The sequence below is a fragment of the Cataglyphis hispanica genome, chromosome 14 (assembly GCF_021464435.1).
Source record: "Cataglyphis hispanica isolate Lineage 1 chromosome 14, ULB_Chis1_1.0, whole genome shotgun sequence".
In the NCBI taxonomy this organism is placed as follows: Eukaryota; Metazoa; Arthropoda; class Insecta; order Hymenoptera; family Formicidae; genus Cataglyphis; species Cataglyphis hispanica.
In genome coordinates, this window is record NC_065967.1 from 5,336,268 (window position 1) to 5,362,022 (window position 25,755).

At 33.1% G+C, this 25,755-nt stretch overlaps 3 protein-coding genes across 6 annotated transcripts in view; 2 read left to right on the plus strand and 1 right to left on the minus strand.

Moving 5' to 3' along the window:
- Nucleotides 1-6,585, minus strand: part of LOC126854772 (unconventional myosin IC) — a 25,859-nt gene extending 19,274 nt beyond the window's left edge. Inside the window, exon 1 of the mRNA XM_050601804.1 lies at nucleotides 6,570-6,585. The gene's annotated coding sequence lies outside the window, so the exon portion shown is untranslated. The remainder of the gene's footprint in view (nucleotides 1-6,569) is intronic.
- LOC126854780 (kinesin-like protein KIF12) lies at nucleotides 1,502-16,315 on the plus strand. Of its 4 annotated transcripts, none has more exons than XM_050601833.1 (16): nucleotides 1,502-1,780; nucleotides 3,493-3,721; nucleotides 8,852-8,944; nucleotides 9,033-9,111; nucleotides 9,275-9,487; nucleotides 10,269-10,406; nucleotides 10,578-10,719; nucleotides 11,153-11,247; nucleotides 11,635-11,776; nucleotides 12,324-12,442; nucleotides 12,754-12,858; nucleotides 12,961-13,087; nucleotides 13,430-13,655; nucleotides 13,873-14,020; nucleotides 14,399-14,610; nucleotides 15,593-16,315. In XM_050601833.1, exons 2-16 carry the CDS (start codon nucleotides 3,504-3,506, stop codon nucleotides 15,981-15,983), a joined length of 2,448 nt encoding a protein of 815 aa, XP_050457790.1. In that variant the 5' UTR covers nucleotides 1,502-1,780; nucleotides 3,493-3,503; the 3' UTR covers nucleotides 15,984-16,315. The 4 variants fall into 4 exon arrangements, with proteins under 4 accessions (XP_050457790.1, XP_050457791.1, XP_050457793.1 ...); XM_050601834.1 differs by having other exon boundaries at nucleotides 11,153-11,223; XM_050601836.1 differs by having other exon boundaries at nucleotides 15,577-15,779.
- A 1,035-nt stretch (nucleotides 16,316-17,350) lies between these two features.
- LOC126854770 (ubiquitin-like modifier-activating enzyme 1) lies at nucleotides 17,351-25,517 on the plus strand. The gene is made up of 5 exons (XM_050601799.1): nucleotides 17,351-18,488; nucleotides 20,247-20,721; nucleotides 21,055-21,562; nucleotides 21,780-22,853; nucleotides 23,039-25,517. Exons 1-5 carry the CDS (start codon nucleotides 18,032-18,034, stop codon nucleotides 23,762-23,764), a joined length of 3,240 nt encoding a protein of 1,079 aa, XP_050457756.1. The 5' UTR covers nucleotides 17,351-18,031; the 3' UTR covers nucleotides 23,765-25,517.
- Nucleotides 25,518-25,755: the final 238 nt, after the last annotated feature.

Sequence of the window (25,755 nt, forward strand, 5' to 3'; positions counted from 1 at the left end):
TCGTTTCCCGGTGTGTGCGTGCATGTGGTGACGCACGCGAGGTTACCCTGCGTGAACTTACGGGCTCCTACGGGGCCGTGGGTTTCGTGGGTCTCTCGGAGCGGATTCTGCCGCGTTTAATACAAGACAGCCGTTTGTTTGCCTTTTTTCTTTTTTTATTCTCCACGTTAAATTCTTCTATTTAATTTCTTCAACATTTTCGGAGGATCTTGATTCGTATCGCGATATATCTCATTGTTAGTAAATTTGTTTTCTCAATTGTAAGTGAGAAATATAATAAAATACACGTATATATAATAAATTTATAAGCAATAATATCTTAATCTTTTTTTTTTTAGAAATAAGTAGTACGTCTTTTTTTTTAAATAAGTATGTCTTTGTTTAGAAAAGACGTACATTAACGTACATAAACGCAATTCATAAAATTTAAGAAATGTTTATAAAATAAATAATTTTTTGTAAAATATAGATATAAAAGAAAAAGAGAGAGAGAGAGAGAGAGAGAGAGAGAGAGGGAGAGGAAGAGGGAGAGAGAAAGATACATAAGATATATATGTTATCTTTTTTTTCAAAAATTCAAAATATATTTTCTTTAAACACCATGGATTTTTTTCGTTAAATTTTGATATTTTTTTTTACAAAAATAGTATCTTAAAAAATATTCTTTATATATATTCCTTCAACATATATTTATAATAACTTATCAGATTTTATAATAATTTTTAATACTTTTTTGGGAAAAAGCCAAATCTAAAATCGATATCTCGCTTTTCTTACGTTTCTTACTTTCCTCCGTCACAAGTCTTGATATTGTCGATTGCAAATTGCATTGCACATGGCTATGTATCAATGTCAACATATGGACTGTCAGTTGTAAAATCGTCATCTAGTATTAATACAGAAAATGCGCGAAGGAGTTATTTCGGGAAACGATATCTGGTTGAATGGAAAAGGCGGGCGCGCATTCCCTCCCGTTCCTCCTCGTATAATCAAGCGTACTCAACTTTGTGATAACACCGCGCGCTATTCCGGAAATTTGACGTCAAAAATCTCAAAGACACCCATCCATCATGCTTTACAGAATATCGAATTTCCGGCGAAATTTCCGAAATCGCGTCGTTTTCCGCTTTGAATATTCGATACGCATTAATATGCATTACTATTCCCTAATCAGGCAGATGCAAATCACAATCCTTCTCTCGAAGAGAATAACGAGTGACGAGTGGGAAAGAGAGGATAAAATTTTATCCGAATAAGAATCAGATAAGAGAATTTAGATAAGCGATATATCTGCTCCGCGATAAGCGATCGACGTTGTCGTTATCGTTACTGTCGATGTCAAGTTCGCGGTGATGCGATTCCGCGTCCACGTGGACGATGACCGTGCTGCGGGCGAGGGTGGTAGCAGCAGAATGGCGATAGTAAAACAGCGATGGTGGTGGTAATAATAACAGTAATGCGTTGCGACGAACACAGCCGTCACTTTCGATCGGCGCGCGACACCGACTATAGGAAAACCACCCCCATCCCCCGAGGAGTGGTGGTTCCGAGAGACTCCACCATTTCCTCCCCCGTGTATTGTCAGTACGGCGCCGGTGGTTGTTGCTATTGCACGCAGCAATCTTATCCCCGTGGATACGTTCTCGCGTCGTTCGATAGATCGCGATTCTTCTACGATTAATCTGTCGAGTTTAAAAAAAAAAAAAAATCAGCGGAAGAGAAGGAAGCGATTACGAAAGGGCGCCAGAGAATTTTCCGGACGATACATGAAACTACGAATGTAAGTGTATTTTCGTCGATGGACTATACACTAGAAAGAACGTTGCAACTGAAATTCGATAAGCGATCCGAGCGATCTTTTTAATTATGAAAGTATCCTACGTGTGCGTTATATTAGAGAGAGATGAGTTGCGCTTAAACGAGCGTTTTATTTTTATGAACAGCTGTTGTAATAATAGTGAAAGAAAATATAATAACTCTTATTTTTAGACTATAATGAGATCGTGTGGGAAGATAACGAAGCGGACAGTACTTTCAACTCGTTTTACGTTTATATTTATTGAAATTCATTATTATATCAATTATTAAAATTTATTAACTGGCAATTATTATTAATTAATATTTTGTTATTCATATATTGTGGTATATTATTAAAAATATATGTTCCTTACGTCGCATGCGTTTGTAAGATGAAAAAAGAATATTTCTATGAGTTATCGCGAATTTTTGCCAATAATTGTTGATCTTCAGCGTTTTGTACGAAACAATAAATTCCATCGCAATAAAAATAATGTTAGAAAATGAAGAGCGACACACGATATATATAAAACAGTTAAAAGATTTTAGACAGAAAGAGAGAAAGAGAGAGAGATTGTCATTTTATTCGATCATTAATTTTAAGAAGAGTGATTCTGTTGCGAGTGGCAATTCATACAATCTGTCTCTTAATAATTTGTGGAAAATATTCGATAAAGCAAAGCTCGATTTCCTGAAACATTATTTATATAATATTAAAAGAAAAGAGATTCCATTCTTCAGGCAATATTTGATACAAACTTTCATACAGCACGATTTTAATTAAATCTTCTATCATTAAGGAAATTTCTAAGGCCGAATTAACGGAGTTTGACATAAAAAAATTTTAATTAATTAATTTCGTTATATTCAATCATATTTATTGCATTTTTATATTCTCTCTATTTATTTCATTTATTATATTTATTACATATAAGCAATTTTCTTTAGTATTTATTATGTATAATATTTCAATATTTATTTATATATTTTAGAAAAATTAGAATTTTTCCATATAAATCAATTCTAAAACCGTTCGGAGTAGCTTTCGCTTTAATTGCGGTAACAGCTAATTATCGGACGAAACGAAGCTTATCGGACACTTGCAATCGAATCGCGTACAATGCGCGAAATGCCCATAATTAGTTGACTAGTGAGTGCATGTGATTGCATAAATTTTCGCATTTCGAATTTGCGCATTTACCGGAAAGATTCTCAAAAGATAAGCGCGATCTTAATCCTCCCAGTAAACAGCAATTTACATTGATATCTCTAATCACGTTCCTTTTTTTCCCTGTATCACATTGCATATTGTATATTTCGAACTATAATAATTTATTTATTTTATAATTTATATTTAACAATTTAATAATTTATATATATTTAATTTATTAATTTAATAATTTATATATATTTAATTATCTCTCTCTCTTTTTATTAATAAAGAAATTTTATGCTGTTAATAATATTGTAAAAAAATTACATAATATTCTCTCATAAATATTATATTATTTAAGAAATAATCTTGGAAAATTTTTATTAAATATAAATAATTTCTAATATTTTTTTTTAAATGTACGTGGTTTTAGAAAGCATTTCATAAAACTGAAATACGAGATGTGACATTTCGTATAAATCTGATACTTATTTGTTCTCGCATTGATCGCGGATTAATATTTGGATAAATAAATTATTTAGCAGGTTGACGGATGGTGCTGGTGAAAAATCCATCTCCAACGCGCGGCCCGAGCCCTCAACGAGACAATGCGAAGAACGGAAGGTCAAAAGGACGAGGAGGAGGACGGGGCTCGCGCGGGAATAGTCCCGGCAAACAAACTGGTTCGCGAGGAAGTAGCCCGGCAAAGAGCGGCGGTTCCGATTCCAAAAAAAAGGGGAAAGGGGTATTATTGCACTCGCAGGGCAACGAGTAAGTATACATCTGCCTTTTAATCGTCCGTCGAAAAAGATTAAACGTGTCGCGAATCGATCTGGATCACTTTGTGTTTCAGTTGTATGTATAGGATGAGTATGTATAGATATGTTTTTATTGCCCACACACTTTTTATCTCTACAAAGAGAGATTTCTAATCTCATTCAAATTTCTAATGTCTATGTGTCTGAGTTATAATTTTGTATATTTTTTTTTAATTTTGTATAATTTTGTATATTAATAATAAATTAATAAGAGAGATACATTTTTTTTTAATACGATTTAATCAATAAAAAAATCAATAAAATATTTAAAATAAATTTTAAGACACTATATTTTTTAATAAATTATTATTTACTTTATAAATGATTATTATTTTTATTATATTATTATATTTATATTTTGGAACAAAATAATCTATACAAATAATTTTCAAAATAATATAAATTTTATCTACGGCTGCAAAAAAATTACAAAAATGTGTTTAAAATAATAAAAATTATTAATAAATATGAAATTCTTTCAAGAATAATCTAATTTAGCCTAAAAATAAATTTTTACGGTGTTTTTATGTTAAAAAAATAATGATTTCTCAAAAAAAGTAATGTGATTTTACGAGCGATATCATCACAAACTCATTATTATCATGATATAAATAATAATAAATGTGTCCATTTGTTAATATGTATCAAGTTGTATCTTCGAAAACATATCGATATTTCTCTATCGAACTGATATACGAACAAACGCAAAGGATAATATATCATTGAGAGATCCGGTGAAAATTACCGCGAAACAAATTTGCCTAATCGAAACAGGCGATCAAAATGATTGATGTATCGATGCTGTCAGAATAGATGATTAATGATAATCAAATGAATAAGAAATTAACAACATATCGTGGCTTATGTGTCTTTTAAGAATAGATAAGAAAATTATAAATAAATTTATCATAAATATCTGCAAATTTTTTTTACACGTAAAACACAAAATTATATTTTATGTATTTTAATATTATTAAATATATTTTTCACATATATTCTCATAAATTTCTATTTTACACAAAATTAAATTAAAATAAATATATACACGCTAGCGAGCATCTTTTGATGCAACTTAGCGACAACGAAATGGAATAACGTATCAATGATTTGTCGCCAGGATGATAAACCTCGATAAAGAAAAAAAAAACGTTGATAATCGATCAATACATGACAAGTTGAAGTGTGACATACATATATATTATGTTTGTAAGAACGCGATGGAAAAATGGATTCCACTCAATTATCGTACCATCGTACTTTATCACTTTGATTTGTCACGATAATATCGAAATGACGGCTGTAGGGAAATTAATAGATAGTGCAAAGATTGATATAGATGTGTTTTATATGTGTATATGCAGAAACAGTCATCAACTATAAAATTTTCAATCAATGCTTACTATTTTATGCACGAGTGACACTCGTGTCATAATTGTTTATTCACGTAAGATAAATCAACTGACATTAAGAAAATACGCCACCTTGATGTTGGTTTATACACGTTTCACTTAAATTGAAAAAATACAACTGTATTTTTATAGAGCTTGCGTGGGGCAATTGTTAAAAAACTTTTCTCTGTATAAAATTAAAAGATGATATAGGTTTTCTATATCGTAATATTACAAAATTTTAATTATAATAATTATTTTGTTTAAATTTTTACGCTTTAAATGGTTGGAGACGCGTTTCGAGACCGTGAGTTCGTAAAAAATATTGGTCGATGGGAAAGATTGGCTGAAAATTGTTCGAAAGATCTGGGACAAAGATGATGACATACGATGCGACCATCAAGGTGGACAGTAACTCGCGCGTTTGTGGCTTCTGTCTTTAATTTTATGTAAAAAGATGCTTGTGTAAACTTATTTACTGTGTATCGATACAAAAACAATCTACACAGATACACATATACAACTACGTGCGAATGTTTACACATTTACGGTATCACACGCGTCGACATTGCTTACTGATTACGAGATAATGCGGTTTCCCTCGGAGGTCAATCAATATATATATATATATATATATATATATATATATATATATATATATATATATATAATGTATGATATTATATTTAATAAAAAAAAGAAATAATCAAGCATATATTTTTTTATTTTTTGATAAATTATAAAAAAGATAATATTATGCAACAATAAATCTAAATTAAATAATGTCACTTAAACGATATTCTGTCACGTAGTAATGGTTCTTGTGTAGTCGTATATTTGCAACAGACACGCGACCTTATTTGAACAATAATTGCATGTAAATTTAATCTTCATCCATAGTTTTGTCGCAATTACATACATAAACTCATCTCTGTCACGGTATTGTTTTGCGTATTATATTTGAAATCAAGGCTACTTCTATGATGTAATATCGTCTTGAAAAAATATCAAATAAAATAAATTTTAAATTAAAACCAAAAATCTAGAATTTATAATATTATTTATAATTTGTATTATAATTTGTAAATGTTAAATTATTGCATGAAATGATAAGAGGATGCTCATATAATAAAAAATTTAAAATTGTGTGTGTGTGTGTTCTACGCATTTTTGTCGAATCTTAAAAAAAAAAGACACATTCGAGCGCGAGTTTTATTTCTGACTCATCCTACGCGAAAAGAAAAAAAAGGGATAAATATGCGGATGATATATCGAGATATTTACGCATGTACATACGCGTATATACAGGGTGGTCATTATCATCATCGACTGTGACTGACATGAGAGGGAGGAGGTCGCATGGCAAGGTCCCGCAATCGATAAACAACATCGAACTACCGTAAACATACGTACGTTTATCGTGTTGTCTCCACGTGTGCGTGTAATTAATTCCATGAGGGAAAACCGAAAAATGATAAGTTTCGAGGAGAATCGAGCGATTTTTATGGTTATCCAGTCTCGTAAGAGTAACCCCAATAGTGCGCGTCTATCTGTACGTGCGACACGAAGATTACTGTAAAATGATAAACACAAGCTCGTGCGACTCGCACGTGACTCATGTATATGTATACAATATGTATATACAATGTATAATATATACAAAGAGGGGAGCCGTTTCGAAAACATACTTTCTGAATAATTGAAAAATTTCTTAAAAGTAAATAAAGTAAATAAAGTAAATGTAATATCGGATTTCTAAAATTTTAATTTTACGGAGTAAACATCTGATAATCATTATCGCGTGTCACGTTAAATAGATACAGTTCCAAGAGAAAAAGAAAAGAGAGAAAGAGAGAGAGAGAGAGAGAGAGAGAGAGGTCTTTTTGAAACTCGTTTTGTTACGTTTTTTTAACGCGTGCTATTTTATTATATTGGTTGTGGTTGGGAAGACGCTAAAGATGCTTCAAAGCATTACATTAATCAACAAAATAAAGAAATCTTTATTTTTTTTGTCCTGATTGGCTAATCAAACGCTTCGAAGCATTTCTAGCATCTTGCCGCAGCTATTATTTAATATAGGCAATGCTTTTTCTCGGAAATCGTGGTGGTTTTCGAACATGACTTATAATCGATATTTTCTTTTGCAAGTCCGTTACGAGATTCTGAGAAAACTAAGTCATTTCCCTTCCTTTTGCATCGTGAAGGCATACACTGCAAGGGTAGAAGAAAGCAAATGTATGAAAATTTTAACGAAACTAGCCCTGTCTATATTCTCAGATTAAATACAGATATAAGAAGCTCGTTCTCTAGTATTGTAGATTCGGAATCTCTTCTTATACTGTATCTTATACAGTGTCTATAAAAGATTATATTGACAAGGTAAAAATAAAAAACTTAATGATGTAAAAGATTAAATTGACAGAATAAAAATTAAAGAATTTAACAACTAAAATCAATTATGCAGATTATATGTGACATGAAAAAATATTCTTCTAAAACGCACATTAAACCTGCAACGATAATTAAAGACAAATGTTTATATTTGTAAAAGAATATTTAACATGTCATTATTATATAATATAAAATAATTCTTGAAAAATTGGAAAATTTATGTAACATTATTTGGCATAAATTGTTCTTAAGAAAAATTATACATCATATTAGTATAATTATTTTCATTTTTTAATATTCTATTAAAGTAAAATTAAAACAGTTTTTTATTCTTAAATATGTGATAAAGAAAAAAAAAACATGGTGGTTCCTCTCTCAATCATATTTCTTAAATTACATTGAAAATCTAACTATATTGAAAATCGTTGAAAGAAATTAAAAGCGATAATGTTATATCTAAGGATTCAATTTGCATTCGTAGAAAAGATAATTTCTATCGTCAAATGATACAAATTTCGTATCAGTTCTAACGTGAGATTTACGAGATACAAGGTAGTTTCAACGAGAATCACGACTAATCGATCTAACGATTCGATATTTACCAACATCGATCCTGAATCATTGAAGAGGTTCCTCTCGGAGATATTGATGTCGGAATGAAAAAGAAATCGCGCCTGAACAGAGCGATCAAATACACACACATACACACACGCGGACTCAATACGCTTCGATCGGGTCTCGTAAATTATAAGGGTTGACCGCGCGATTAGAGGTCAATCGAACGATTTCATATTGGATACTTGCCATCGCGCATTCATGAAACGCCGTTAATTTGCGGAATTAGTTTGACGATCGCGTTTAATAATAGAATCGCCAGCAACAACAGTGAAATGATAACACACAATTGCACAACCCTTGTAATATTCTACCTACATTTATTAATTATAGAAGACCTGACATTCACGCAGGGAGATCCACGGGGTGATTTTTAATTATGTATAATAAGCAGCGATATAAGACATATGTATTTCAAGATAATTACACTTAATACTGATGAAATATTGCCTATCTTTTTATAGCTCTAAAAATAATAAAAGATAATTGTTCTCTTCTTTATTTATCTTAGATAAAAATAAATTGATTAAATAATGTTTAAATATATCGCGTTTATTAATTACATTATTGTTTTTATACAATATGTTTATGAATTTATTATTTTATTAACGTGTAAATAAATTAACTTATTTAAAAAAAAAAAAATTAATGTGTAGTGATGTATATCGTGAAAATAATATTGCTTTCAGAGTTGGTAGTATCGAAAAATTGATAGACGGCGACAAACGGATAATTGCGACTAAACACCTACTTCCGGAAAATAATATAAATGTCGTTGTCAGGTATATAGCATGATTTGTTTTAATATTATTCAAATGTTTCAAATATATGTAAAACTATTACGACAATATCTATTCTTCGTTTTCTTAGAGTTCGCCCACTCAGTAATAAAGAAATCAAATCCGGTGATGAGATGGCCGTGCATTTTCCCGGCGATGGACAAATATACGTAAGTAGGAAAATTGAAATTACCCTGAAAATCATTTAGACTTTTCCAAATTAACATATTGTACTAAGAAAAATTCTTTCTTACACATTTTTTTAATCAATAAAACTATTAAGATATATTAGATTATCAAACTAAAGGCTGCATGTATCTATTTATTTTGCAGTGCGATGCAGTCACGAGCAGCGGCGACAAAAAGCCAAAGGTATTTTCCTACAACGTCGTTTTCGAGCCGGATGCTTCGCAGGAGGATATTTTGCAATACTCCGGTATTAAAAATCTCATTGAGATGGCGGTGGAAGGCTTTAGCTGCACCGTGTTTTGCTATGGACAAACTGGTAGTGGCAAAACGCATACTCTGACTGGACCTCCGAAACTTGTAAGCAAAAAGAAAATCAATTTTTTTTCTAATTCTCCTTTGGGTATCTTAATCTTTTCTAAATTAATAAAAAAATTTTCATTTGTATTTTAATGTAAAGAATTAACACTCTTATGAACATAGATCTATTGATTTAGATAATTACACAATTTATATATATGATATAATTATTTACATATATACATATATATATATATATATATATATATATATATATATATAAATTTAATAAGTAAAAATATTTAATTATATTAATAATAACAAATTAAATATTTAATATTTAATAAATAAAAAATTTGTGAGCTCTGAAACAATAGCATTATTTGAATATTCCAAGAGAAATGGTCGAGGTTCACAACTACGCATAGTGTTTTTTAATAGCGTCGCAATACAATCGTCCATACATATAAAAGATGATACGATATGTAAAACATATGGTGACGTTAAAGATCGATAGCTACGTAGTCAGTCGGAAGGTTAAAGTTGATTGTCTTTCGTAGATAAGATAATATGACGTGTTTAAGTCACACGTAATGTGTTGCTTCGCGCAACTAAACGCGGCATTGAAATTTCGATAGGTCAGGTTTATATTATATAAAAGACAATAAAGGAATCAATGAAAAAAATGCTTTTTTAAAATAATTAACAAAAGACATAATAAAAATATTTTATTGATATATATTTTGCAATATATATCACGCGCCTCTTTATATATATATATATATATATATATATATATATATATATATATATAAAGTTAATTTAATTATTTTTCTATCAGTTTGAGAAAATGGATCCATATTCGGAGGATCATGGTCTGGTCTTCCGTTCCTTCGTCTACCTGTTTAAAGTCCTTCAAGAACATGAGAAGTGCAATTTTGTACTAAAGGCTTCCTTCTTGGAAATCTATAACGAGAAGGTCTGTCTATTTCTTTAAAACAATAAGATAATAAAATTAATAAAATATTTATAAAAAATAATAAAATAAAATACAAGCAGATTACTTCTCTTTTATATGAAATAAAGCGTGCAAACTTTCTTATAAATTTCTTAGTAAAAATAAATATAAATAAATATAAATTATAAATAGGTGATAGATCTTTTAAATCCCGGAACTTCGAGAAAATCTCTAGCGGTTCGGTGGAGCAAAAAAACACGCGGATTCTTTGTTGAGAATCTCTTTACAGTGGAATGTGAAGAACTTGACGATCTTTTAGCGGTTCTCGAAGAAGGTATGACTTTAAACAAGAAGATTCAGGCAATTTCGAAAGAGAATCATAATATTTTATTCCATTAATTTTCAAATTTTTAGTTAATATCATAATAAAAATTAATTGATCAGTTTTTATAAATATCTTTTTATTTATATAAATTTTTTATTAAATTGAAATTACGAAAAATTGATAATTATAATCCTTGGATGCTATTTAACATCCTCTATAAATCTTCTGTTAATTTGTTCTTTGATAAAATATGTGAATTAAAAAACTACAATATATTGTTGTAAATTCTATTCACAATCTTCTCTATGTAACTGTTCTCATCGCAATTTGTCAATTTTATTTATAGAGTATTTTGATGCGTATATATTTATGAGATGTTTGTAGAAATATTTTTATAGAGCAATTCTCAAAATAATCAAATTAATACTCTTTTCTTTTATAGGAATGAGAAATAGATCTATCGGTACGCACAATATGAACGAATATTCCAGTAGAAGCCATTCAATTCTGACTGTAACTATAATTTCTGAGCAAGCAGTAAGTAAATATGGTATATAAATAGTTGAGGTCATTATATATATTTCTCATGAGACAAGTATTACATTAGTACTGAATATATCGAAAATAAGTATCAAATCAAAATATCAAAATAAAATTTAATTTTTTATACGAAGACTAATTTAAGACTAATTTATTCTAATACCATTTCTCGTCACGCAATCAATTTAATTTAAGTAAGCGATAGATGGAGGAAACGTGATATGTTCATCTGGAAATAAAGCGAAATTAATTTGCTCTCTCTCTCTCTCTCTCTCTCTCTCTTTCTCTTCCATTATCAATTAATTTATTTCACCGCTATTTCTGGCGATACAATCATTAATTTATATTAACGAAGACTAAAACGAACATCTCTCCTATCGATAGATGGAAAACGGTGTGTTTATCTCAAAACAAGGTAAAATTAATTTCGTCGACCTCGCCGGAAGCGAGATGACAAAAAAAACTCAAAGCGAAGGCAAGACCTTAGAAGAGGCAAACAACATCAATAAAAGTCTTATGGTATTAGGTAAGTCATACTATCAACATTATATCATCAACATTATGTTTTACGATATCAGAAAGAATTAAAGAGAAATCTTTTTTACGTGCGATAAAACTCTTCATAATTTATTAATTAAAATGAAATTTGCGGAATCTGACATTTCGTATGCAACAAAAATTTATATGTATTATAAGCTAAAGGAATTCGTGTCACACCTGTAGCAATCACTTTACACATTATAAATGACAATAATAATTATCAACGGAAAATCGAATTAGATCTTGACTTTGAAATTGCAGTTTGCGTCTATTATTTAGAATAGCTCAAGTAATCGATAGGTGCACTATTAAGTTACTGACATGTGAAAAGACGTGCTCCCTCCTGTCTAGAGAAAATAATCGATAAACTTTCGCGATTACAGCCGCGAAATGAGGCAATATTTTTCGCAAACAATTTTTCTCAATAATAGATACACAATTTTTGCAACATCACTCATCTCGAAAAGAGTGATATTTTTTATGCACGATTTTCACAAAACAATATCTAATTTTTCGATTTTGTATTTGCGCAGGATATTGTATTGCTTCCTTAAGTGACAGTAAACGGAAAGGGGGCCATATTCCTTATCGAGACAGTAAATTGACAAAGCTTTTGGCCGACAGCCTTGCCGGAAATGGCGTCACATTAATGGTAAATAGATAAACAAATTCTGGTAACAATTTTAAAATTGATCTCGTGATCGACAATGTATTTCTACAAAAATGTTATTTATTATTATTTATAGCATAAATATATCTCTATATTATTATTAAAAAGACATTAATCTTACAAAAAAAAATTGCTGCGGATTAAAAAGAATCGCGACAAGTGAAACTAGATTAAAAATAAAATTCAATAAAACATTAAATATATTTTTTATAATGAAAAATAAAATTGTGGAAAAGTAATTTAAAAATTTATTATTCTCTATTTTAAGGGTGTCAAAAATATTGTATGTTTAGATCGCCTGCGTTTCACCAGCTCGTTCAAACGCCAATGAGACTTTAAATACCTTGAGATATGCTGCGAGAGCGAAAAAGATTGCCACCAAACCCATTATAGTGATGGTAAAATCATGCTTGCTGCGATTTGGCAAACGCCGAATCTTCAAAGAAATATAAAATTTATTTTAATGAAATGCGTGTATGTAAATGATGCCCCATTTTCAGGATCCACGCGAAGCTCTGATTCTTAGCTTAAAACGAGAAGTTGGGGCACTTCAGACTGAGAACGAACATCTAAGAATGACCCTTCATCTTAATGAAACTCAAAATATGATTCGTAGCGAATCCAAAGGTATTAATCGCGAATAAATTAATCTCTCATCCCGTCAATTATTGTTTTCAAAAACATTAGATTTATAGGAATGTCAAAGGCGAGAAATAATGAAAAACTATTAGCATAATTCTAAGCGGAACACTAATGAGTTAAAACAAAAATTTTATAATATAATATTAATATAATATAATATAATATTAAAAATTTCATTAAAAAAATATAATAAAAAAACTGAAATAAATTTCTAATTTCGAAGATTTTGATATATTCTATTTTTGTTTCGTAAAATAAATATATTTTTTACGGACTTTTTTTTTTTTATTTACTATTAGTTCATCATTGATGACAAAAATTTTGCAGCCGAACGACGGATACCCGTGACACCGCCTCCGGTAGATTTCGACAAATTGGCCGAGATGGAGAGCTCGGAACTGAGCCAATTGATCCGCGCATATATCACCGAGAATGAGGCTCTTCGTCGCGAAAATGCGGAACTCTACGCCACGCGAGAGCAGGTGATAAGGGACCAGGATCTTGTTTGCCGAGAAAACGAGAGACTACTCAGGAAATTGGAGGACGTAAACTCGTAAGTCCATTTAAAATCCGCATCATTTCGATGAAATGCACAATCAAATTGAAAGTTTCTCGTTTTTACCGATTTTATGTTCACATCAAGCTTTTAAAAGAGCTATTTAATTATACGTCTTTATATTATATATTATATTATATAATTATATTTTAAGATAAACATTCTTCTCCTTCAATTAGCGCTTTTGTTTATCTTATAATATTTATGTATATAGAGTGTGCTGTCGATCGCCTATAATACCAGCGAGGCCCTCGTATTCGGCGGAGTTATTGCGCGATAACAATAATGAAGACATACCTGGTGCAACTAATGTCTGGACCAATCCAAACGCTGCTCCCAGCCCGGTGTACTCCTTTTCAAGGGTATGATCCAAATGTATCTGAAATATAATACGTATAATTATAATATCAATAGGGAAAAAAGAGGAAAAGAATTATGATTTTATAAACATATACAGATTATTATATATTTTATTAGATTAATATAATAATTAAATTATTATCATTTAAAAGATACACGCACGAACGCACGAATTCCTTTTTGCTTTTTATCATATTAAGATATACATATATATATATATATATATATATATATATATATATATATATATATACATACACTGAAATATATATCTGTCATTATATATATATATATATATATATATATATATATATATATATATATATATAGATAGATAGATAGATATATAGATATATCGTCAAAATATATTTTTATCGTAGCATGCAATCAATAGCGGATTATACAGATCGGCTGGTAATATGCCGGAGAAGGTGCTCAAGGAGCTCGACAAACGCAGGATTGTCGGCAGTTACAATAATATCGCCGAAGCTTACAAGGACAAGAGCAGTCACCGCCGGCACAATTCATGGGATAACAGTAATCGGTCCATGATCAGTCCGGAACAGAGAATCTCTCCGATAGATATAAATCAGTAAGTGATTTTAAATCTTATTGGAATATAATTTACTTCTTAAATTTAAAAAGTAAATTTTTAGATAATCATGATTAATAATAATAATAGATAATAATAATAGATTTTTACCCATTATATTATCATAATTTAATTAATATTTTTAATATTGGCTTTATTATATTATTTTATTATATATAATAATTATTATATTGCTTAATTTTTTTGTTAATTATTGTATTATTTTATTAGAGAATTTAATTATTATTATATATAATTATTTATTATTATTTATCATTTTTATTAAAAATGATAGATTGTAATATTATTACTTGACTTATTTCATAGAATTATTCTTGAATAAATTTAAAAAGTATTCTTTCTTTAAAAAAAAAAATTATTTCTATAAAAAAATATTGCTTGAGTAATGTATGTAAGGAATTTTTGAATGTATCAGAATGCATCAAACGTCGTACCTAAGCGATCATGTGTCTCCATATAAGCAATTAAAAACTTTTTTGCGTTGAATTGATTAATTATGAAATCTAAGCAATTTCAATTTCAAAAACAATTCTCCAGCTGAATTTTACTTCAAAATTAAAAATTTATATATCATTTTACATCAAATATTTTTTTATCAAATAAAATACACTTGTATAGATGTAATTTTTCAAATTTGATTTTTACAAGAATTAAAATTTGTGTCTTAGAATTTGTATTTCTATATATAAATGTTAAATGATGTCGTGGAATCCAATCAACTTTGACAATTTTAAAGAGATATAAAAATAAAAAGTTATATATTTAATTTTTACTCTTAGAAAATTTTACGGTTTAATCTCTTAGTGAGAGATGTGAGACAAGAATTCCCCATCTCCGAATTGCATTTCGTGGAAGACACCGTATCGTTGTCTAAGGCACCACGTTTGACGCTTGCCACCCCGCTTGCCCCAATCCCGAGAGCAAAAACGGCTAAACTAACCGAAGACACTCGCGGCGACAGTCAAAGTCGAAAGACGACCTTGCGGCGTACCTCGACGGTTCCTGAGGAGGGCAAGCCTCCGCCAAAAACGGGCGAGCAGCCCACAGCGATGCCCATTGAGCAATCCAACAGCTCGCCCGATTCGATCCTGAGCGGTCCTCTCGACGTGGGTGGCACGTCCGCCCCCGACACCGCGGAGTCGATCGCACCCACCGTACCCTTTCCGCCGATATCGCACTCACCTTCGTCCTCCGCGACTTCGGAAACGGAACGGCAGAACCGGAAGTCGTGGGCCAGCAGCGCCAGGAGGAACAAGGATGAAGAGAAGAGCAAGGATGAAGAGAAGAACAAGGATGAGCAGCGGGCGTTCGGAAGTCCGGTCTCCGTCGATGAGGACGATGAGGGATTTTAAGAGCGTGAACCTGGAAAAATAAATACGAATAATATCTTATCCTCGATCTTATTCGAGGAAACATTATCGAACCAGAAGTCTTTCTCCTTCTCTCTCGCTCTCGCGTTTTATTCTAATCTCTGTGAGAATCTTTCAAATCAATCTTTATTAATTAATCATACAATTGTAATTGTAAGATATACACACTACTCTATCTCTACACACGCATGTGAAAGAAATATTTTTTCCTTGGTTTCTATCATACCTCGAAGACTTCGAAAGAGAAGTAAAAATTGTGTACAAAATATATAGATAAATGAAAGCTCTGTAAGAAATGAATTAATTAAAGTGGATTGAAAGATAATTTTATACACATACATGTTTTGGGATTATTCTTATATATAAAACTCGTTTCTCATGTTTATTTTTTAATATCCACTTATTATATCATCAAATCAATTTTTAATTCAAAGGGAAAAAATACTTGAAATTTTTACGAAAAATGGGATTTTGCGTTTATCACTTTGCAATCGCGCTTATCGCCGCTTGAATGATAAAACGATGCCGCTAATTATCATATAAAATCGTGTCAATATTCTACGAACATGCGATTAATAAATATCCTGCAATTAATTAAGAATCATTCGAAAAAACTCACTTGCGTCCGCGCTTCTCGTCTTCCTTCATACGTTTAAATTGTTCGTTGAGTTTCGACGACCTCGTCCTATGAAAGACGTGTTCTGATTGGCTGCGCGATCCTCGAGCCCTGCTGCATCAAGGCGCGCATGCGCGAAACGTTTCTCTTTGCAACGCGTACTGCGATTGGCGCTCGAGCGCTGTCGCGTAAGCGCGCCATTTTCAAGACTGACAACGACACTCAAGTATCACTCGCAATAATTTTTTCACGTGAAAATTGTCATTGATAACAAATTCAGTTTAAATAAATAATTGCTTTTGCTTTATATTTATTTATTTTTTTGGTATTTATTTATTTATTTGTTTATTTTATTTGTATTCTTTTTATTATAATTTTTTATGGTTTTTTTATCATAGTTAAAGCAGCCCGCGACTATTATTTGACTTTAATTATATTATAAAACTTATAAAAAGCATCTTTCCTTTCAATTTTGATATAAATATTCGAAAGCAAAGCAATTTGAAATTTCAATATAAAAATAATAACTCGAAAACAACGCCGGATCTATGTTCATCCCAACTTTTTTTCTTGTTTTTGGATCCCCAATCGTCGTCCCCCGAACGATCTCCACTTTTGTATATTTATAAAAAAAAAAGAAAGAATAAATTCCATCTATACATTTAACATGTCTATGGCTCGAACCGCATAAAGTATCGACGCGCGTCGACTCTATACAAATTCCCTCGTCCGTGACGCGTCCAATCAGAGTCGATCGCGACAGCTCGAAGTTGGCGAGCGAGCGTGACGTGAGATAGATATCTGTGGATATATTCAACGCGAACGGACAAAATTGGCAAATCCGCGAAATCGTGTAGCAACAGCGAATGAGAGAACGCGAGGGCGGTGGGGCGAGGTGCGCGGGGTAGCATCGTCGGTAGATTGGACCCGTAGGTAGGTGCATCGCGACGCAAGAGTATCTCGTCGGCGTTCTCCGGAAAAGGAACAAAGGCGGTGATCTCCGAACGGACACGAAGAGACAAAGTAGCGGGCTGCGAAGGTGGAGCGAGGGAGGGGAGTGGTGGGGCGACGGCGGCGACAGTGAGGTTGGTCGGTGCGCGTCCGTCCGTGGCTGATATATATACGTTTCTCGTGCTGATTGGTATCGTCGTCGCCCGTCGGTACCGAAGTGCAGTTCCCAGCGTTCCCGAGAGGTTCCGCGAACCGTGTGCGTGTGCGTGCGTGCGTGTGTGTGTGTGTCTCGGGCACGCGCGCGCGCGTGGTGGCAAGCGCGGTCGCATAGAGAGAAAGGAGTAGAGAAAGAGAGGTGGGAAGAGGGTGAGAAAGAGAGAGGAAAAGAGCGAGCATAATCAGGGGAAACAATCGACGGCACATAATCCGTCACTGTCTCCGTGACTGTCCGTGAAGTCCTCCGATGTCTAGTGCTGAGGTGGTGGAGAGCTCCGTTGATCCCCCAGCCAAGAAGCGACGCGTTGGTGCTGCCAGCACGACGGGAGGAGCCGACGACGAGCCGACAAACGTGGCGCAGGTAGACATAGACATGGCGAAGAACGGATCTACGAGCTCCAGCGGCAACGGTGGCAGCAACAGCGGCGGCGGAGGCTCCGCTTCCTCGAGCGGTGGCACCGGCCGCTCACCAACCGAGATCGACGAGGGTCTCTACTCGCGGCAGCTCTATGTCCTCGGTCACGACGCCATGCGTCGCATGGCGTCCTCGGACGTGCTCATCTCCGGCCTCGGCGGTCTCGGTGTCGAGATCGCCAAGAACGTCATCCTCGGCGGCGTCAAGTCCGTCACGTTGCACGACCGCGAATCCACGTGCAGTCTCCGGGAGCTCGGCTCGCAGTTCTATCTCACCGAGAACGATTTAGGTGAGGGAACGAGCTTGCGCGCGCGCCAACCAGCCGAATGCATACCGGGTCGGAAACACGTGAGATTCGCCAAGGATGAAAAAGGCGCGCGCGCGCGCTTTCATAATTTATATAGTGCGACGTGTCGGCTGTGAGAAGTTTCGAGCATTTTTTCGCGGAATTTGAGATTATTCAAGAAAAAACAACTTGGAACGAAGATTGATACATTCCAAAAGAAATAGAGATATATATCTAAAAAAAATTTTTTTCTCCACAAAGTAGACTTGTTTTAACTGTACACTTCTATTTGTTTCACTTTCAATATGGAATTTAATGCCCAAAGAGATGGTATATTAAATAAACTTGACATAAATTAGACTTTATATTCGGTGGCATATTAAATAAGTTTGATATAAATTAGACTTTATATTTGACAGAGAAAAGAGATAAATTGAGAGTTTCTTAAGAAATATAAGATGATATTTTTTGTGTTATTTAGTTAAATAGTATGTTTTAATATTGAAGTTAATATAAAGAAGAAAAAATAGAAGCAAAAATATTTTATTGATTTAATTTTAATTAATTAAAATGTTAATATTATAAATAAACAAAAATGATTTACAAGTATTTATAACAATGAATATAAAATAAATTTTTTTATACATTTATAACATTAAAAATTAAATTTCTCAATTGCTCCAAATTTTTAATTATAAGCAAATTTATAAATAAATATAAAATAATAAGTTAATAAACTGGAAAGTTGTAGCGATGAAAAGCTTTTAACGAATTGAAATAAATAGAATATGTATTTTAGTATTTAAAAAAAGAGAAGAGAAAAAATTGTAATAAATTATATAGAAATGTGCAGTTAAAAGAAGCAGAGTCTACAAAATTACCTAAATTATTGGACAATAGATAATTTTTTTTTCTATGAATACAAAAATAATATATAATTATATGTATAATATATAATTATATATAATTATATATAAGACTCTTTTGTTGAACGAAATTAATTTATGAAAACAATATCAGAGACCTACTTCTAGATAAATTTGTGCAATCTGAAAGAATAATCTCTAGGTCGATAAGATTTAAATCGAGATAAGACAGTATTGTTTGGTAAATTTTAATTTTATTATATCATTAAACCAAAGTTGCTATTATCCTCACTTAATTGCACTAAAATATCATAAAGTGCGCGCGCACTACTACTGCAAGTCATCATGAAAAGGTTGTCTTGCATAGTATTGCTTAAGCCATCTCATAACATGTTCTTTGTTTTATCTATCTCTCTAATTAACAGATATCTATAGAATAAATGATAAAAAAAGATATTTTGAACATTATATTAAATATATCAAGTAAAATCAATGAAATTAAAAAAAGAAAAGAAATGCGTTAAATTAATATGAAACTATATTATTATGAAATATAGAAAACACTGAATTTGAATTAAGAAATATTTATATGCTATATATAATTTATAGACAAACAATATAATGTCATATCAATTTTGAGATTTTAAAATATTCATTAAAAATAAGTGTAATATTAAAAAATATTCTTTGTTAATCAGAAGATAGGTTTAGCATTTTTATATACTGTATATATTTATATTTTATATATTTTATATATATGAATTATTATATGTACATTATTACTATATTTACATATTAATTACTATAGTTATTATAGTTTAGTATGTTTTCAAATTAGAGTAATAACTAAAATGGATAAAAGAATCGATATGCTAAAGCTAAATTTATTCAACAGGTAAGAATCGCGCGGCCGCGTGCTGCCAGCGCCTGTCGGAGCTCAACAACTACGTGCCTACCCGTCATTATTCCGGTGACTTGACTGAAGCGTACCTCCAGCAGTTCAAAGTTGTGGTGCTGACGGAAACGTCGCTGGCCGAACAGCTGCGCATCTCACGGATCACCCGCACCAACGGTATCGCCCTTATAATCGCCGACACTCGTGGCCTCTTCTCCCAGGTATTCTGTGATTTCGGCGACTCTTTCACGGTGGTGGACACGAATGGCGAACCGCCGGTCAGCGCGATGGTCGCTAGCATTTCGCGCGACAGTGAGGGCGTCGTCACTTGTCTGGATGACACTCGCCACGGCATGGAGGACGGTGACTACGTTACATTCTCCGAGGTGCAGGGTATGGTCGAACTGAACGGTTGTGAGCCGACCAAGATCAAAGTGCTGGGACCGTACACTTTCAGTATTGGTGATACTTCCAGGTAAGGCATGTATAGATGTAAGTGTGTTTATTATTTCTTGCAAATTTGATTTAATTTGCCAATCTAAAGAGAAAAAATTATTTGATTAAATAAAAATATTTTACATTTTATATCTGTTTTCAATTTTGAATATCAATCATATCATTTTCAAATATTGTCAAAATTTAAATCAGATTTGATCAATCAAGCACTTTGCTAATATTTCTTCATTTTATTTTTGTAATTGACAATTAATATATATAATAATTATAATACTATTGCAATATATATTTTTAATAGTATTTGCTTAAATTTAATGAGATAGATGATCATCATCTAATTAAATATCTCCAGGTTCTCCGAATATGTACGTGGTGGTATTGTGACCCAAGTTAAGATGCCCAAAACTTTAAGCTTTGCGCCGCTGGAAGTGGCCCTAAAGAAACCCGAGTTCGTTGTCACGGACTTTGGTAAATTTGATTATCCGGAACAACTGCATCTAGCCTTTTTGGCGCTGCATCAGTACAAGGATAATAAAGGTGCGTTGCCGCGATCATGGAATCAGGCAGATGCTGACGAGTTTATCACCATCGCTGAGAAGGTCAAGGACAAATACGGTTTTGATACCGAGATCAATGCTGAACTGCTGCGCACATTCGCCAAGGTATCCGCCGGTAATCTAAACCCCATGAACGCCACAATCGGCGGTATCGTCGCTCAGGAAGTGATGAAAGCTTGCTCTGGCAAATTCCATCCCATATATCAATGGCTATATTTTGACGCCATCGAATGTTTGCCCGCCGATTGTTCGGAACTCACCGAGAAGGAGTGCGCTCCCGTCGGATCTCGCTATGACTCTCAGGTACAGTAGAATGAGCGAATATATTTAATTAAAATTATTTTTTTACTTGCACACACACACATACACACAGACATAAATAAAAATTTAGAGAATTTAAAAAAAGTTGGATATTAGACGCGATTTGAGATGTTTATAAACCAAAGTATTAATTAAAGTTTATAAACCAAACATTAACAATTGTTTGATAATTATTAATTTGACTATGTTTCTCTTTTAGGTGGCTGTTTTTGGTAAAAAATTCCAGCTCAAACTCGGCAATTTGAAATACTTTGTAGTAGGTGCCGGTGCAATCGGTTGCGAGTTATTGAAAAATTTTGCAATGATTGGCGTGGGTGCGGAAAATGGTTGCGTCACAGTGACTGATATGGACCTGATTGAAAAGTCTAATTTGAATAGACAGTTTCTATTCAGACCATCGGATGTGCAACAATCCAAGTCATCGACCGCGGCTAGAGTCATCAAAGGCATGAATCCATATATGAATGTGGTCGCGCACGAAAATCGAGTATGTCCGGAAACGGAAAAAATCTACAATGATGATTTCTTTGAAGTGTTGGACGGTGTGGCGAACGCGCTCGACAATGTAAATGCACGCATTTATATGGATCGTCGTTGTGTGTATTATCGTAAACCTCTACTAGAATCCGGCACCCTCGGCACTAAGGGCAACACCCAAGTAGTAGTGCCATTCTTGACCGAATCATATAGCTCGTCTCAGGATCCACCGGAGAAGAGTATTCCGATCTGCACACTCAAGAATTTTCCCAACGCTATCGAGCATACCTTACAATGGGCCCGTGATAGTTTCGAGGGACTGTTTCGTCAATCGGCGGAGAACGCGGCGCAGTACATTTCTGATCCACAATTCATCGATCGGACGCTCAAGCTGCCTGGTGTGCAGCCCCTTGAAGTATTGGAATCTGTTAAAACGGCCTTAGTCGACGAGAGACCAAGCACCTTTGCCGATTGCGTGGCTTGGGCTCGTTGTCATTGGCAGGAGCAATACAGCAATCAAATCCGTCAGCTACTGTTCAACTTCCCGCCAGATCAGGTGACTTCGAGTGGCCAACCATTTTGGTCCGGTCCGAAACGTTGTCCGGATCCGTTGATATTTGACGTTAATAATCCCCTACACATGGATTATATCGTCGCTGCCGCCAATCTCAAAGCCAAAGTTTATGGAATACCTACAAATCGTGATAGAGAGGAGATTGCCGAAATTCTCGCCACCGTCAAAGTACCGGAGTTTACGCCCAAATCCGGCGTGAAGATCGCTGAAACGGATTCACAGGTAAAAAATAGATTAATGCTTCGAATAATTCTTTGAATAAGCAAAATTTTTGAATTTTTTATATAAATGTGTTATTCAAAATTCTTGGAAATCTTGTGTTAATGTTAAAGTATTCAGGAATTTTGATCGATATATTTTATAGAATTAAAAGAGAGGAGATTGAAAGATCGGTTTTGTGTTTGCAGGTGCAAGTATCAAATGGCAGCGGTAATATCGATCACGAACGACTGACGCAGTTGCAGGAGGAATTGCCGAAGGTGGAGGAATTAAACGGCCTGGCAATATATCCACAGGATTTCGAGAAGGACGACGACACCAATTTCCATATAGACTTCATCGTTGCGGCGTCAAATTTACGCGCTGCCAACTACAAAATCTCACCGGCTGATCGGCATAAGAGCAAACTGATCGCTGGCAAGATTATCCCAGCGATTGCCACCACTACATCAGTAGTGGCCGGTCTCGTCTGTCTGGAGCTATACAAGCTGACGCGCGGCGTACATGATTTGTCACTGTACAAGAATGGCTTCGTAAATCTGGCGCTACCATTCTTCGGTTTCAGCGAGCCAATCGCTGCCCCTAAGCTCAAGTACTATGACATCGAGTGGACGTTATGGGATCGCTTCGAAGTGAAGGGCGAACTGACGCTCAAGGAGTTCCTTGACTACTTCAAGGAACGTCACAATCTCGAAGTGACTATGTTATCGCAAGGTATCTGCATGCTGTATTCATTCTTCATGGCAAAACCCAAGTGTCAAGAGCGCATGGGATTGCTCATGTCAGAAGTAGTCAAGAAAGTATCGAAGAAAAAGCTGGAGCCGCATGTGCGCGCACTCGTGTTTGAGTTATGTTGTAACGACGAGGACGGGAACGACGTCGAGGTGCCGTATGTGCGCTATACTCTACCCTGACTCGCCCGCGCAATCTCCGATCGCGCCAGATGATGTCTACTTAACTAAGACACTTTTAGCCGGCGTACATCTAGTGATTTCTACAAATTTCTATTTTACGACGATGTAATACACAGAGGAGACGGTACCGTTGCCGATCCTCGTCTATGAACATCTGTATGAGGCACTCTCTTTCTTTCTGTATTTTTCTTTCGTATGTTCTTTTCTTTTTCTTCGTTCTGTCGTGTTCGGCAGAATGTTTTTATCGCCAGCGCTTAGTAGTAGTGATTTCAAGTAGCAAACGCGTGCAAAGTCGAATTTTTTGATTTGGTTAGCGAATAAGATTAGAGTGAGCTTTGTCTCTAGGTTTTCTCGATCAGTCATTACAAACGTGCTGAATTATAGTAATAAAGATAAAAAAATCATACAAATTGCTTTTATACATACATATTCTTTCGAAATAAACATTGGCACAAGTGCCTATTCCTATATTTTTCTATAAAACATTTTAGTTCTGTGGGATGTCCTTTTTTTAACTTGTAAAAAACAAAAAAAAAACAATTAAAATATTCATTTTTTTAATAGATTTTTTATTACAAATTACTAATTTTGTAAATTTATATAAATCGACAAATAAATTGTTAACAATTTAAGATTATAAAGAAACTTGTATTACAAATTTCTTACTTGATTTTTGATATTCACAGAAATAAAATCACGCACGATTTCTCATTTCTGATATGATAATCTACATATAATTGCAATGACTAATCTGTGGAGCCTTCCGCGCGACTCAGTTTTCTAGTTAACTTTTAACTTTTGTCTTGTATATCTAATTTCAATCAGTTTGCTCACGCTATAAAGCATCGCGATCGAATACAGAAAAGAAGAAGAAAAAGATTAAGCGAAGTCGCGTATGATAAATTTCTACAAGGAAAAAAAATACAATTTAATTGCGTAGAAAATCTTTAACGAAGCTCTTTTCTAGTTCATTATTACATACAGATACACATACACACATACACGTATATACACGTTATATTGTATAGAATCGGATGTAAATTAAACTATAGGTAAAACGAAGATTTGAAGATCTTTAGACCGATATATATTATTAGCTCAGTCTTTAAAGTAATTTGATAGAGAGATGTGTGAATAATTAGTATCGAGTTTTTAGTGGACGCGGAATGCGCGCGATCTTGCCTCTTTCTCTTCTCTTTGTATTTCTTGCAATCAAATTGCTATTTCAATAGCAAGGGAACAATTACTTGACACCTTTCTTTTCTCTAATTCTTTTTTAATTTTATCGCTAATCCGAGATTCAATACACGCGTGCAGTAAGAGTTTATATAATTGATATAATTACGTCCATTTAATTTATCTGCTTTGCAACGTCTTTCTCGAATAATAATAATAATAATAATAATAATAATAGTAATAATAATATAATAATAATGGATAAACTATTGGCTAAGGCTGGTTGTTGTTACGATGGATACATTGCATTTAAATTTATAAAAAGATGTCTTTGAAGGAAAGAGAAGCTTCTAAAAAAAGAAAAAAGAAAATAACATAAAAACAAATTGCATACATTATAGAACTCTAGACCAAGGGAGATAAACAAAAAATGAAAAAAGGAAAAATATTTTGTTAATTTTAGGATAATGCGGATATTTATTATGTATCATTTTTCTCGTCAATAGATAACAAATAGATGTGTTTGGATTTCAAGAAGTATGAAGTATAATAATGTGAAAATAAAATGGGAAATATCTCTGTGTTTTATTTTATAGTCACCTTTAAAATAAGACTTTAAAAACGCTCGATATTTTTGTCTCGATAAATAAGCGCAATGTTTGAAAGAGATGATTGAGTATAAAATTTTTTCGGACAAATATAAATCGAAATATAATTAGTAAGAATTTTTTCTCATATGGTAAAAAAAAAATAATTTTTTATGCTTAGTGTTCTCATCATAAATCAATGATCATTTTCATATATTTTGAAAATTA

Excerpts from the sequence above, each read along its gene's own strand:
- LOC126854780 (XM_050601833.1), top strand. The coding sequence starts at position 3,504 with ATGGTGCTGGTGAAAAATCCATCTCCAACGCGCGGCCCGAGCCCTCAA. Across the intron at positions 11,777-12,323 it reads TAAAAGTCTTATGGTATTAG|GATATTGTATTGCTTCCTTA; the intron begins GTAAGTCATACT and ends GTATTTGCGCAG. Across the intron at positions 14,021-14,398 it reads CGGTGTACTCCTTTTCAAGG|CATGCAATCAATAGCGGATT; the intron begins GTATGATCCAAA and ends TTTTTATCGTAG.
- LOC126854770 (XM_050601799.1), top strand. The coding sequence starts at position 18,032 with ATGTCTAGTGCTGAGGTGGTGGAGAGCTCCGTTGATCCCCCAGCCAAG. Across the intron at positions 18,489-20,246 it reads TCTCACCGAGAACGATTTAG|GTAAGAATCGCGCGGCCGCG; the intron begins GTGAGGGAACGA and ends TTTATTCAACAG. Across the intron at positions 20,722-21,054 it reads AGTATTGGTGATACTTCCAG|GTTCTCCGAATATGTACGTG; the intron begins GTAAGGCATGTA and ends AAATATCTCCAG.